The sequence below is a fragment of the Rhinoderma darwinii genome, chromosome 4 (genome assembly GCF_050947455.1).
Source record: "Rhinoderma darwinii isolate aRhiDar2 chromosome 4, aRhiDar2.hap1, whole genome shotgun sequence".
NCBI lineage: Eukaryota > Metazoa > Chordata > Amphibia > Anura > Rhinodermatidae > Rhinoderma > Rhinoderma darwinii.
Genome location: NC_134690.1, coordinates 32,867,796 through 32,883,686, shown reverse-complemented (window position 1 = coordinate 32,883,686; position 15,891 = coordinate 32,867,796). Strand labels below are relative to the sequence as shown.

General features: G+C 46.3%; 1 protein-coding gene across 1 annotated transcript; it reads right to left on the bottom strand.

Annotated features, from left to right (window-relative positions):
* Positions 1–1,005: 1,005 nt before the first annotated feature.
* On the bottom strand, positions 1,006–11,087 carry SF3B6 (splicing factor 3b subunit 6). The gene is made up of 4 exons (XM_075863852.1): positions 10,964–11,087; positions 9,226–9,344; positions 3,356–3,494; positions 1,006–1,378 (listed from the first exon to the last, which is right to left on the bottom strand). Exons 1-4 carry the CDS (start codon positions 10,991–10,993, stop codon positions 1,289–1,291), a joined length of 378 nt encoding a protein of 125 aa, XP_075719967.1. The 5' UTR covers positions 10,994–11,087; the 3' UTR covers positions 1,006–1,288.
* Positions 11,088–15,891: the final 4,804 nt, after the last annotated feature.

Genomic DNA, 15,891 nt, shown 5'->3' with positions numbered 1-15,891 from the left:
GAAAATGTGCAGCAATACCGTTACGTGTGGACAAGCCCTTAAATGTCTGATGGAACAAACCACAATCTTCCTTATGAAACCATGAGAAGAAAGAACGTGTGACTGAGGGCTATATTACAGATCCATACAACACAAACACAGCCGTCTGTGTGGACAGTAATTCTCCATGGAACTACAACCCCCTCCACCTGTATGACGTGTTGCAGTTCTATGCACATCAGGAGCACAGGAGTCCCAGAGGTCAGACCCCCATCGGTCATAATGGCATATCCTAATGTTTAAGTTGGGAATACCCCTTTAAGCCATTCGTTCCAGGCACACCTCATCTCCCCCCCACCCCCAAAATAATGGGTAGTATAGACTTTTTATGCAAATTTGCAGACGCCTGCCCTTCTTATTTATGGGACAGTCTAACAAAAATCAGGGTCGTTGGTCTGCTGCGATATCTGCTGATTTGCCATGCAGGAGACCAGTAAAGTTGGGCGACAAGCACTGTAAGTACTTCAATAGATGTTACCCATAATTCTCAGAAATGGTTGAACGGGATATTACAAGACGTCACCCGCGAGATGACAAGGAATGACTGATAATGTGAGAGCATTTGGAACTTTGACTGGTGATTTGTCTTTTTTTTAACATGAATTCTATTTTTATATACATGATGGATGACACGAGGGCACCGTGTTCAGAAAAATAGAATGTCAGCATTAGTCAAAGCAATATCACTTCTTGTTTCATTTAAAGTTTTACCTGTGCGGCGCAAAAAAAAAAGAAAATAGCGCCACTACATGGCCAACTTTAAAATTGCAGATGACTGAATGTTGAGCATTATTATAATTATAAACGGACCCCATAACCAAGTGTTTTGCTTTTGAAACCCCCTGCGATCCAATGTGGGAAAATGTAATATTATACTGCAGCTATTCAAATGAATGGCCGTCCAGCCCGGGCTCGCCAGAGTGGGATCCGCTGGAAAAACCCGACAAATGAGACTTTCTTATAAGATACGGATGAAAGCGATTTGTGTTTATTGGTATCTATATCCGATCTATGATCAGCATGAAACATACGGGACCGCCACACTCATCCCTGAATCCACCATGGGGTCCCCAAAGTCAAAAAGGACATTTTCAATGAATGGCAGACTCCTTATGTCACGTAGAATCGTAAGAAAAACGTACAAATATTCAGTCCTTACAATACAAGTCCGTGTGTCCTTCCCTTACAAGAAAACTCAGGAACCAAATAAAATTCAAAGTATAGAAAAAGAAAAAAAATACATCCAGTTTTATTTTGGGGGATCGGTGTTGATTCCATATTTCTCTTTCAGAAGCTTGAGCTGTTCCTCTTTCTTCTTGGTGTCCATCTTCTGGAACGCCTGAAAAAAAAAAAAAAAAAAAAGAAAAGAATAAAACAGAATAAAATATTACAATTAATAATAAACACATGATAAATGGAGCACTTGTATCATCATATAATGCAGATAAAGTGGCCACAGCACAGAGATGGGGACAATGACCCCCTACATCCGAAGAATCAACATTAGCGGTGGCTTACAAGACTTAAAGGGGTTTTCCACTACTGCATAACCGATGATCTATCCACTGGAGAAGTAATCAGTATATGATTGGCGTGTGTCCGTCACTTAAACCGATCAGCTGCTCCGGCTGCCTGCGGGCGACATATGTCATTGCGCACTTTGCAGTGTGCGGAGCCAGAAGCAGTTGGCTCTGTACATTGTATAGCGGCCGTGCCGCAGAGCTGCAGCTTTGCTCCTATTCACTCGAATACAGTACTGCAGCTCACCCGCTATTTCGTGACAGGAGCCATCTGCTTCCGGCATGGATGTCCGGTGCCCGAAAGCAGCTGATCGGTGCAGGGTCCGGATGTCGAACCCCCGCCGATCATATACTGACGACCTATCCAGTGGATAGGTCGTCAGTTGTTCGGTAGTGGAAAACCCCTTTAAAGGAGTTGTCTGAGATGAGACTACATCTTATAGATGCTCTTGTTTAAAGGGTTAAACTAACATGTGCCAAGAGTTTCCACAATACAGCTCCCAAAATCAGAGGGGGAATGTAAACTGTGCCTGGCGCCCAGCTTGAAGAGGCTCTGTCACCACATTATAAGTGTCCTGTCTCCTACATAATGTGATCGGCGCTGTAATGTAGGTAACAGCAGTGTTTTTTATTTCGAAAAATGATCTATTTTCACCAAGTTATGACCTATTTTAGCTTTATGCTAATGACTTTCTTAATGCCCAACTGGGCGTGTTTTTACTTTAGACCAAGTGGGCATTATGGAGAGAAGTGTATGACACTGACCAATCAGTGACCAATCAGCGTCATACACTTCTCTCCATTCATGTAATCAGCACAGCGTGTGCTGTCACTTACCCCCACATTAATGTTACTGAAGTGTCTTGACAGTGAATAGACATCACCTCCAGCCAGGACGCGATGTCTATTCACAATCCCGAAAACTTCGGTAACGTTTGTGTGTTACTTACAGCACAGTAAGCGTAATCTCGCGAGATCTCGCTGCAAATGACAGCACAGCGTGATCTCGATGTGCTGTGTGACTAAGTCCCACACAAACGTTACTGAAGTGTCAGGATTGTGAATAGACATCGCGTCCTGGCTGGAAGGAATGTCTATTCACTGTCTAAACACTTCAGTAACGTTAATATGTCAGTATAAGACTGCACATAGTGAATAACGCAGGATCCCTATGTGCAGAGTAAATGAATGGAGAGCAGTGTATGACACTGGTCACTGATTGGTCAGCGTCATACACTCCTCTGTACAACGCCCACTTGGTCAAAAGTAAAACACGCCCACTTGGGCATTAAGAAAGTCATTAGCATAAATCTAAAATAGTTCATAACTTGGTGAAAATAGATCATTTTTCTAAACAAAAACCACTGCTGTTCTCTACATTACAGCGCCGATCACATTATGTAGGAGATAGGGCTCTGATATTGTGGGGACAGAGACTCTTTATAATGACACTTGGTAGGAGTCCTTTTTAGGAAGACACTGTCCACTGTGTTAACTGCTCTCATCCAATCAGTGCCACTGAAAACACTCCTGGAGATGCTGATTGGCTAAGAAGCAGTGTCTGACAGCCATCTTCGTAAAACAGTTTTGGCTCATCCCCTCTATGATGTCCTAATATGAATATAGAAAGGGGTGGCCTTCATGAGACAACCCTCTAATGGTTGTCTTTATTTCCTCTTTTGGTGAGATTCTGGATTATCAAGCGCTTCTGAGCCAATAATAAATGCCGGACTTGTCTATTAGATGTCGGATTATTGAAATATACTGAAATCCAGATCTTGTATAACACAACTTACCCTATTTGCATTGTAGTACAAAACCACCAGGTATCTATTACACACGTTGAACCCGGAAAGATGATCACAGGCATTCTTAGCATCAAAGATGTCTTCATATACGACATATGCCGTACCCCTGGACTCCGGTGTGTTGCCGCTGAAAGAGACAGAAAAAACAATGTTAGGGATTTTCATTGATTACTACAGTAAAATAAAAAACAGTAAAATAAAAAACAGTAAAAACAGGTGAAAACAGGTTTTAAAGTTATTATACTTCAGAGCAGCATTCATAATTCTGCCGGCTGTCATTGGAAACCATTAGCAAGCTAGTCAATAGACCCTCTCCTAACAGCTCAGCTGAGCTCCAATAATACGGAGGAACGATTTGCCTTTACTACATCATAAATGGCTAACGGAATTGTCCAAATAGCTACTAAAGTCCCACAGAATTTAGTTCAGCTTGGCCTTAAGGGGGATCTCTAGTTTTAACCATCTAATAGGTCTGAAGAGAGTACTAGTGGGGGCCTTTGAGGAAGCATAACTACGGATCACTAGAATGTAGGATCCCTATGTCCTAAGGGTAGCGATTGGATCCGGTGCAGGAGAAGGTGGATATTAGCCTAAAAAAAAGTTATAACACCCCCACTCCCCATATAACCTACAGCTTAATTGTATGTAATTAAGGAGACTATTCCTATCTATAAAGCAAAAAGACGAGACAATGGGACGTGCACATAATAAAATCCCGGCTTACATTACGTCACGGTCCGGTCTTATATGTCTAGTTCTGATTAAATGCATTTACCGAGCGTCTAAATACGATTTGTACATAAGAATAAGTAATAATCCCTTCATTTCTTTAATGCAGTTTCTTGGAATCGTTACATGTGACGAAAACTAAAATGCAATCGCTCATCACATCTGTCGAGAGTCTGCAAAACAGCCAGCGGCGGGATCCGGTAATGGGTGATTCTGTACAGAACACATATTGATGTTCCTGTAATGTCAGGAGCGGCCCGGCCTCAGCTATTATGTCACTCCCAGTAATGTGAGACTAATTGCCATCATCTCGAGCATTATCAGGACTGAAGGAGAAATCACCTGTCAATCATCTGCAGGAAACGTATAGGTGACATCACTGTATAATATGGAGAACAGCTCCAATCATTCCACAGGTTACACCTCCAGATAACATTCAGTCACTTTGCTTCTTCTGCTGATCTTAAATGACATCGTGCTCGTCCTGGGTTTGTTCCCCTTCCTTGATGTATTCAGAGTTGGGGTGTTTCCCCCAGGTGTGAAATGCATTGAGCTACAGTAGATAGCATAACTCTGACAGAAGTGGCCACAGCGATGACTTAGGCCGGGTTCCCACCGGTCGTTTACGCTGCATAAAAACGACACAGCATATCCGACCTGGAACCTGCAACATATCCGACCTGGAACCCGCAACATATCCGACCTGGAACCCGCAACATATCCGACCTGGAACCCGCAACATATCCGACCTGGAACCCGCAACATATCCGACCTGGAACCCGCAACATATCCGACCTGGAACCCGCAACATATCCGACCTGGAACCCGCAACATATCCGACCTGGAACCCGCAACATATCCGACCTGGAACCCGCAACATATCCGACCTGGAACCCGCAACATATCCGACCTGGAACCCGCAACATATCCGACCTGGAACCTGCAGCACCTTCCACCCGAAAAATTTCACCACACTGTGATGCGTTTTTTTTAACTGAATTTTCGCTGTGGGAAAAAAAAAACACAGCCGTTCATACTTACCCCCTTCCTCTTCTCTGCGCGTAGTCCGGCCTCCCTGGATGACGCTGCAGCACATGTGATGCTGAAGTCTGTGATTGGCTACAGCGGTCACATGGGATACATCATCGCCCCAGGAGGCCGGACTGCAGGAAGAAGGAGAGTGTTCTGGGTAAGTATGTTTTTTTTCCCCGAGTTGCGACTTTTGTGGCGGTTTTGCATCGATTCTGACTCAAAAGCCGCAACACTGGCTTTCCCCATTGAATTCAATGTGGATGCAAAACCTGCAACAGAAAGGCAACACCTGCGCGGGGGGGGGGGGGGGGGGTGGAGATAAGATGGGGATGCCCGCGCGGGGGGGGGGGGTTTTGGGCAAATCACATAAAATGAGCTGCAAATATCAGTCAGACATGTAAAGGGATAACTTCTTAACTTTATTTTATACTTATAATGTATCAGCATACTCCTGTATACTAATTACAATACACTGTGTCACTATGAGACACAATATATAGTGTATCCTAACAGCAGGTGTACAGAACAGAGAACCCTAAGGCCTCGTGCACACTTCCGACACCGTTTACACGGCCGTTTTTGACGGATCCATGTGCCCGGTTTAACGGCCGTGTGCACTTTGTGTTTCCGTTTCCGAGCGCCGAGCATGGTACTGTCCAGGGTGCTGAGAGTTAATGGGCTGCACTGATCGGCGGTAACTCTTTCAGCACCCTGGACAGTACCATGCTCAGCGTGGAAAATAGAATTTTAATGTAATATAAAAAATAAAAGTTCATACTTACTTTCCTCCTGTCCGGCCTCCAGCGATGACGTTTCATCCTTGTCGCCGCTGCAGCCAATCACAGGCTGTAGTGGCGGTCACGCACGTCAGGATGACGTTAGAAGGCCGGCCTCCAGTGATCACGCTTCATCCCACGTGACCGCCTCTGCAGCCAATCACAGGCTGCCGCGTCATACAGGAAGGTCGGACTGGAGGAAGAAGAGGGACTCGTCACCAAGACAACGACCGGGTACGTATGAACTGCTTTTTATTTTTAATCAGCAGCCTCTTTTCTCTATCAGTGATTGATAGAGACAAGTGGCTGCCGATTAGTGTAATATTTCTGTTATGTTTTTCTGCCCGCCCGGCCGTTGCTAGGCAACAGCTCCGTCACACACGGACGGCACACGGATGCCTTCCGTGTGCCTTCAGTTTTTTTGACGGCCCCATTGACTTGCATGGGCCTCACGGTCACGGAATCCCGGACCAAAGTAGGACATGCTCTACTTTGGATCGGAACGGAGCAACGGGACCATCAAAAAAAAACTGAAGTGTACATGGCCCCATTGAAATGAATGGGTCAGGGTGCTAGCTGTCAGAAAAACGGCTAGCACCCTGAAGAAAAACACTGAAGTGGGCATGGGGCCTAAAGCTCATTTCTAAGTCCCTAAAGATGACTGCAGAGGGTCCCGCTAGTCTCCGATCGCGTCATCGGGTTTCAAGTAACGCGATTGAAGAAGCGAGTACGGTTGCACGATGAATCGAAACTTTGATACTGTTTCGATACCGTGCACCCTGAAACGGTTCGATACGTTTATTTCATGTATTTAGATACTAAGCTGTGCGGCTGCATAGCTTAGCATTGTAACACATGAATGTATGAGAGCGGGGCTGCAGCTGTCTGATACAGCCACTGCCCCGCTACTGAGGCCTGATAACAAGTGCACGCGGTCAGCATAAGGTGATGCGGCCGGAGCTGCACTGAAGACAGAACATGGCGGGCGCACTACAAAACACCCACATGTTCTGTCTTCAGTGCCTGCGCTGCCTCTCATTAGTGCAGCGCTGGCCGCATCACCTCATGCTGACCGCGCGCGCACTTCCTGTCAGGAGCGGGGCAATGGCTGTATTACACAGCCGCAGCCCCGCTCTAACGGCGGAGATCAGAGAAACCCCTCACCTCCACCACTATTCTCCTGAATGCCGCGATCACAGCATTCAAGGGGTAAATGAGAAGAGGGGTGCCCTTTGGATCGAGTCACAGGGAATCCCTGACACGCAATCAAGGGACATACCATATATGGGCAGACAGCCCAGGGTACATTGAAGGACCCCAGTGCTGTCTGACCATATTTCCTGTTGTTAGGGCACACTGAGGTACGTCCTAACAACTGCCTGTGTACTATCAGTACATAGATATATGTCAGTACATTAAAGTTTAAAAATAAAAAAAAGTTAAAAAAAAAAGCTAGGTAATGTAAAATAATAAAACAAAAACCACACATTTTTTACAATAACCAGTCTCTATTAATAAAATACACATATTCGATATCGTTGCGACCGTAATAACACATTTATAGCGTCATTTATGATGTTTACGCTGTTATAAAATAAAAAAAACTGCTTTCTTTCACTTATTAATGTGAGGCACGAGGTATTATAAATTTTGAACCTCCATGTGCCGCACATTAATTGTAATTAACCCCATCATGTACCTCACACATTAACCCAATGTTGTCCATTATGACTGAGGAACATGATGGGGTTAATTACTATTAATGTGAGGCACGTGGAGGTTCAAAATTCATCATCACACCTCGCGCCTCATCAGAAAACGGAAGAACTTTTTCTTTTCTCTTATTGTTGGCAAAGTATCCATTTGGTATGGAGAATGGCAATACTACACAAAGTATCGGTATCGAAGTCCAAATTCTGGTATCGTGACAACCCTAGAGGGCAGTCCCTTTGGGGTCACGGACCGTGGGTCGGGGTTTCCTCTGTGCCTGCTGTATTCGGGAGTTCTCTATCTGACAACACATTCCCGTCATAGACTAAACAAGTAGAGGGTCCCAGGTAGAGCTGGTCCAGAATAATATAATAGGAACTTGGCACCGCAACCCTGACTGCGTCACTGCCGCTCTCCGTTATTTGCCATTATCAATAGTTTGTAATGATTTATTAGTATATGTAACATTACAAGGAGTGGACGGATTGGACATCCCCTATTTATCAGATCAATTGTTATTGGTCGGGGAAGCAATAAAGCTTCAACATTACATAATAAAATCTTCTGCAACTTTCTAATAATTATTGTTTCAATTCCTCTCCATTTTCAAGATTTAGGTTTGCTGTCAGTGAATAGAAACATTCTTGTTTACAGCCAAAGACTAAAAACCCTGTCACAGCTGACAGTTTGCTACAATTGTATCCGGTCTAGGGAATCCTAAAGCTACAATACATCAGCAGCACAAAGTCTCTCTCCTGTCCTGATAGTTTGCTACATTGTATCAGTGTAGATAAAATGGATCAGTTCGAAGTGCAGGCAAGATATTTAGACCACAGGGTATTGTCTAGACTGGATACAAATGTAACAAATTCTCAGCGGTGAGACTTATTAGATTTGCAGGCAGCTCGCGGATGAAACTCCGCGGCTGGCCGACCCGAAAATCACAGCCGTGCCCATGGCTACGGTAATGTGCATGAGGCCTAACAACTCCTGATCTTAGAGCAGCCTGCTAAATACAGCTGGGGTCAGAAAACATTCGGACCGTGGCTGTTTAACCCTTTGCTCACCGTGGTCCGTGACCGCAGCAAGATCAAAGGGAACTCCCCGCTTTGATCTTGTCATCAGAATCCCGGTGATGTGATCAAAGACCGGGGAATCCCTATGCAGTCAGCCCTGGGGACCTACAAAGGACCCCAGGGCTGTCTGTTCAGTTTGCCTGTGTGCTGCCCTAACAGCAGCCTGTGACATAGTGACATAGTGTAACGTATAAGAGAAAGTGCAGTGTGATGAGACTCCGCCCCTCTGCAAAGCATCATGGGAAATGGAGTCTGTATTGGGAGAACCATATCAGAGTGGAAAAAGGCACGAAGATGCGAGACAACCCATCAATGGTACATCAACTAAAACACAAGGTATACACAAGGCAAACACAGGAGCCTCGACACTTCATTAATAATAACCTATGCTGCACGATATAGGCAAAATAATAATCAGCTGGAGTGCTTCTTTAATGTCTTTAGTCACATATTTATTCCATCACGATACAACCAGAGAACCGTGAAGACAGAGGAAGACCCCGGTAATACCGAGACAAGACGAAGCTTAACTTACACTCTGATCTGCCGAATGGGGCCGTATTTCCCAAAGATGTCGTACATTTCCTCCCCGGTGATTTTATAAGGCAAGTTCCTGATATACAGAATGCGGTTTACCTCCGGGGGTAAGCGAATCTGAAAGAAGAAGGGCAAGATTCAGTCATCAGTAGTAAGAGACGTCCTGACATCACTGCCTCCAGCTGTAATCATTCTTAGGGCACTGTTCACACTAAGCACTATTCACACTAACAAATCATTTCTGACAAAAGTCCCTTTCCACTTCCTAAGCCCTCGTTCACATGACTGATTGCCACTCGGGCCGTTTTTCACGGACCCATTCACTTCAGTGGGTCAATCGTGCCAGTGAAAACGGACCCAACTCTCCGATCCGTGGCAAGACAGAACATGTCCTATCTTTCCCAGGATCACAAACGGGACTCAGGCGGCGCACGCGGTCCTGTGCACGAGCCCTGACACCCCATGGCTACTTTACATTTACACCAATATTATCCACAAATCGCGGAGCTCTGAGGAAGACGCTGTAATAAAACCCCTTTAAATCTCCCTGTCAGAGTCTCTCTGTAATATTTCAGATCTAAAAGGCGAGGAAACCGTAATAAACTTCACGTATCCTTGTCGTAGGTTCATCTTTAACCCCTTCCCTGCGTCGTAAATCTACGGCAAAGCTGGCGGTTTGTTCCCGCAAGCCCTCATACGTTTACGGCAGTGATGGCACGGGCTTAGGAGCAGACGAGAACGGATTCCCACAGTTTAACCCCTTAGATGCCTTTGTCAATGCCAAAACGCAGCATCTAAGTGGTCAGACAAAGGGAGGGGGCTCGCTCAGACAGTCCATCCAAGCCCCGCAACATGATCGCAGGGTGCCGATGAGTGGCTATGGGAGCCAGGGGCCTAACAACGATCGCCACGTCTGCCATCTTACTGCACCCAATAGGCCCTGCCTCTGGCTGTCAGGCACAATACAGAAGTATTGCAGAGTGTTATAGGAGCGATCAGCCGTCCGCATAGTCTAATCCCCTAAAAATAAAGACGAAATGTTTACGAATATGTAGAATAAAACCATTCTCCCATTTAAAAATGCTTTATTATGTAAAAAACAAACAGTAAAAGTACCGATAATAGGAATCGCCGCGTCTGTAACAGACTATTAAATGATGGCGTCATTTAACCCGTACAGTGAACGCCGTAAAAATGTAAAAAGAAAATACACCAGAATGGCTGTTATTTTCATGAAAAGTGATCAAAAATCATATGCACCGCAATATGGTGCCAACGAAATGACCAACACTCACGACAAACAATAAACCCTCACGCAAATCCGTTGACAAAAAAAACAAAGCGACACAAGAAATATTCTGCAAAAGTAGTAAAACATAAAAATAAAAAAAAGCTATATAAATTTGGTATTGCCGCAATCGTGTTGAGCCGCAGAATAAAGTTAACACATCAGTTCTAAGGCACAGTGAGCGCCATTAAAACGACGGACAGCTGCGGACAATGCACATACTGAATCTCGCTCATAGCTGCAGTGAAACTACAACTCCCAGCATGCCCTGGCAGTCTAAACAACAACTGCAACGCTATTAATTGCTAGGGAATGTTGGGAGTTGTAGTATCACAGCAGATGAAGAGTCGCAGGTCACGGATATAGAGAATTAACATCAAACATAACTACACGTAGCAGATCGTACGAGGAGAGCCCTCAGCCCGGCGCTGCCCCTTGTAGGACTCACATTAGCACGTTTAGCCGCTTGCATCGCCATTGTGGCCGCTGTTAGAAGGAAATTCCCGGAGACGATCAAAAAGAAGCAAGTCCCGGCCACCAGCCTGAAAAACCGGAAGAGGAAACTACGACCAGTGACATCATCACAACACGCACACCTCCGACGCACAAAACAGGAAGTCGTGTTCGATTGCGGTCATGTGACGGCCATTTTTAATTTGGGCATCTTTTTGTCTAGACAATTAATGGCGCTTAGAATGACGATTAATAAACTGTTAATGTGACATATTTTACCAAAATAATTGGTTTATTCTCTTGTTGAAAATAAATTGTATTATTAATAATAATAACAACAACAACTATTACTATTTTAAAGGGATTTTCCAGAAAAAAAGTATTTGTTAGAAAAATAAAAAAATACTCGTCATTAGGATCCCAGTGGCCACTCTGGCACATGAGGACTATCATGTGAACACCCTGGCACTGTTATATAAGGACTGTTATATGGGCACTCTTATAAGAGGACTATCATGTGGGCGCCCTGGCACGGTTATAAGAAGACGATCATGTGGGCGCCCTGGCACGGTTATAAGAGGACTATCATGTGGGCACCCTGGCACTGTTATGAGGACTATCATGTGGGCGCCCTGGCACGGTTATAAGAAGACTATCATGTGGGCGCCCTGGCACGGTTATAAGAGGACTATCATGTGGGCGCCCTGGCACAGTTATAAGAGGACTATCATGTGGGCACCCTGGCACTGTTATGAGGACAATCATGTGGGCGCCCTGGCACAGTTATAAGAAGACTATCATGTGGGCGCCCTGGCACGGTTATAAGAGGACTATCATGTGGCCGCCCTGGCACAGTTATAAGAGGACTATCATGTGGGCGCCCTGGCACGGTTATAAGAGGACTATCATGTGGGCGCCCTGGCACAGTTATAAGAGGACTATCATGTGGGCACCCTGGCACTGTTATGAGGACAATCATGTGGGCGCCCTGGCACAGTTATAAGAAGACTATCATGTGGGCGCCCTGGCACAGTTATAAGAAGACTATCATGTGGGCGCCCTGGCACGGTTATAAGAGGACTATCATGTGGCCGCCCTGGCACAGTTATAAGAGGAATATCATGTGGGCGCCCTGGCACGGTTATAAGAGGACTATCATGTGGGCGCCCTGGCACGGCTATAAGAGGACTATTATGTGGGCGCCCTGTCACGGCTATAAGAGGACTATTATGTGGGCGCCCTGGCACGGCTATAAGAGGACTATCATGTGGGCACCCTGGCACGGCTATAAGAGGACTATCATGTGGGCGCCCTGGCACGGTTATAAGAGGACTATCATGTGGGCGCCCTGGCACAGTTATAAGAGGACTATCATGTGGGCACCCTGGCACTGTTATGAGGACAATCATGTGGGCGCCCTGGCACAGTTATAAGAAGACTATCATGTGGGCGCCCTGGCACAGTTATAAGAAGACTATCATGTGGGCGCCCTGGCACGGTTATAAGAGGACTATCATGTGGCCGCCCTGGCACAGTTATAAGAGGAATATCATGTGGGCGCCCTGGCACGGTTATAAGAGGACTATCATGTGGGCGCCCTGGCACGGCTATAAGAGGACTATTATGTGGGCGCCCTGTCACGGCTATAAGAGGACTATTATGTGGGCGCCCTGGCACGGCTATAAGAGGACTATCATGTGGGCACCCTGGCACGGCTATAAGAGGACTATCATGTGGGCGCCCTGGCACGGTTATAAGAGGACTATTATGTGGGCGCCCTGGCATGGTTATAAGAGGACTATCATGTGGGCGCTCTGGCACGGTTATAAGAGGACTATCATGTGGGCCCTCTGGCACGGTTATAAGAGGACTATTATGTGGGCGCCCTGGCACAGTTATAAGAGGACTATCATGTGGGCACTGGCACGGTTATAAGAGGACTATCATGTGGGTGCCCTGGAACGTTTATAAGAGGACTATTATGTGGGCGCCCTGGCACGGCTATAAGAGGACTATTATGTGGGCGCCCTGGCACAGCTATAAGAGGACTATCATGTGGGCGCCCTGGCACGGCTATAAGAGGACTATCATGTGGGCGCCCTGGCACGGTTATGAGGACTATTATGTGGGCGCCCTGGCACGGTTATAAGAGGACTATTATGTAGGCGCCCTGGCACGGTTATGAGGACTATCATGTGGGCGCCCTGGCACAGTTATGAGGACTATCATGTGGGCGCCCTGGCACGGTTATAAGAGGAGTCTCATGTGGGCACTCGGGCACAGTTATAAGAGGACTATCATGTGGGCACTGGCACGGTTATAAGAGGACTATCATGTGGGCACTGGCACGGTTATAAGAGGACTGTCATGTGGGCATTCTGGCACTGTTATATTAGGACTGTTATATGGGCACTGTTATAAGAGGACTATCATGTGGGCACTCTGGCACTGTTATATGAGGACTGTCATGTGGGCATTCTGGCACTGTTATATTAGACCTGTTATATGGGCACTCTGGCACTGTTATATGAGGCAGGGGCGTAGCTAGGGGGGGGGGGCAGGCGGGGCACTTGCCCCGGGCGCAGTTCAGAGGGGGGCGCCAGCGCCCCCTCCTCCTGCACTATAATTGTACCTGTGTCGCAAGGACACAGGTACAATTAGAAGCAATTAGAAGCAAACGTTCCGTGCCCGGCCATTCAGCGCCTCTCCACGAATGAAGCGACTGGTACCTTTTGTACCAGTGACGCTTCCATCGATGAAAGGCGCTGACTGACTGGCAGGGAAAGTCATCCTGCCCAGCCAATCAGCGCCTTTCATAGACGCCGCGTTCAATCCCCAGGAGACCTGCGCAGAAGAGAGCAGGTCTCCATGGATGCCGGACCGCGTGGGAGCGGGAATAAGGCGAGTTTGAATTATTATTATTTAATTTTTTTATTGTAATAGAAGTGTGGCTGTATCTACAGGGGGGACTATATCTACAGGGCTGGGCTATATACAGGGGGGACTATATCTACAGGGCTGGGCTATATACAGGGGGACTATATCTACAGGGCTGGGCTATATACAGGGGGACTATATCTACAGGGCTGGGCTATATACAGGGGGACTATATCTACAGGGCTGGGCTATATACAGGGGGACTATATCTGCTGGGCTATATACAGGGGGACTATATCTACAGGGGGACTATATCTACAGGGGGGCTATATACAGGGGGACTATATCTACAGGGCTGGGCTATATACAGGGGGACTATATCTACAGGGCTGGGCTATATACAGGGGGACTATATCTGCTGGGCTATATACAGGGGGACTATATCTACAGGGGGGCTATATACAGGGGGACTATATCTACAGGGCTGGGCTATATACAGGGGGACTATATCTACAGGGGGTGGGCTATATACAGGGGGACTATATCTACAGGGGGACTATATCTACAGGGGGTGGGCTATATACAGGGGGACTATATCTGCTGGGCTATATACAGGGGGGCTATATACAGGGGGGCTATATCTACAGGGCTGGGCTATATACAGGGGGACTATATCCGCTGGGCTATATACAGGGGGACTATATCTACAGGGGGGCTATATACAGGGGGACTATATCTACAGGGGGCTATATACAGGGGGACTATATCTACAGGGGGACTATATCTACAGGGCTGGGCTATATACAGGGGGACTATATCTGCTGGGCTATATACAGGGGGCTATATACAGGGGGACTATATCTACAGGGGGACTATATCTGCTGGGCTATATACAGGGGGACTATATCTACAGGGGGACTATATCTACAGGGGGACTATATCTACAGGGGGCTATATACTGGAGTGGGCTGTCTATAGAGCACCATATACAGGGGTGGGCTATATAGTATATAGCCCCCTGTAGATATATTCCCCCTGTATATAGCCCCCCTATGTATAGCCCACCCCTGTAGATATAGCCCCCCTGTGTATATCCCCCTTGTACATATAGTCCACCCCTGTATATAGTGCTCCACAGATAGCCCACCCTTGTATATAGTATATACAGGGGTGGGCTATCTGTGGAGCACTATATACAGGGGTGGACTATCTAGTGGAGCACTATATACAGGGGTGGACTATATGTACAAGGGGGGCTATATACAGGGGTGGGCTATCTGTGAAACACTATATACAGGGGTGGACTATATGTGGAGCACTATATACAGGGGTGGACTATATGTGGAGCACTATATACAGGGGTGGGCTATATCTACAGGGGGGCTACATACATGGTTGGGCTATCTGTAGAGCTCTATATACAGGGGTGGGCTATCTGTAGAGCACTATAGGGGGAGTTATTTGTGGGACACTATATACAGGGGTGGACTATATGTGGAGCACTATATACAGGGGTGGACTATATGTGGAGCACTATATACAGGGGTGGACTATATGTGGAGCTCTATATACAGGGGTGGGCTATCTGTAGAGCACTATAGGGGGAGTTATTTGTGGGACACTATATACAGTGGTGGTCTATATGGGGGCACTATCTACAGGGGCTCTATGGCAGGCACTATCTACAGGGGGCACAGTGTGTGTGTGGGACACGGTGTATGGTGCTATTATAATTAGAGGTGCAGTGTATGGCGCTATTATATTTAGGGGCGTAGTGTGTGGTATAATGATAACTTTATATTTATTTATAGGTGCAGAAATGTTGGTAAAGTGAGAAGCTGAAGACATGTGAGCGGCAAACTGCAGAAATGGACCGGGAGAAGTCATCATAGAGGTCTGGACCGGATGGAGAAAAATAACTAGAATCTGAGACGTCACCAGTGAGTCACTTAATGTAAATGTTTATTCTGCCTCTAATCAGCACTGTAGTCACTGTATGATCTGCAGCGAGATGATGGGTGATATGATTATGATAGGATTTATTTT

Excerpts from the sequence above, each read along its gene's own strand:
- SF3B6 (XM_075863852.1), bottom strand. The coding sequence starts at position 10,993 with ATGGCGATGCAAGCGGCTAAACGTGCTAAT. Across the intron at positions 3,495-9,225 it reads CCCATTCGGCAGATCAGAGT|CGGCAACACACCGGAGTCCA; the intron begins GTAAGTTAAGCT and ends TGTCTCTTTCAG. Across the intron at positions 1,379-3,355 it reads TGTACTACAATGCAAATAGG|GCGTTCCAGAAGATGGACAC; the intron begins GTAAGTTGTGTT and ends TTTTTTTTTCAG.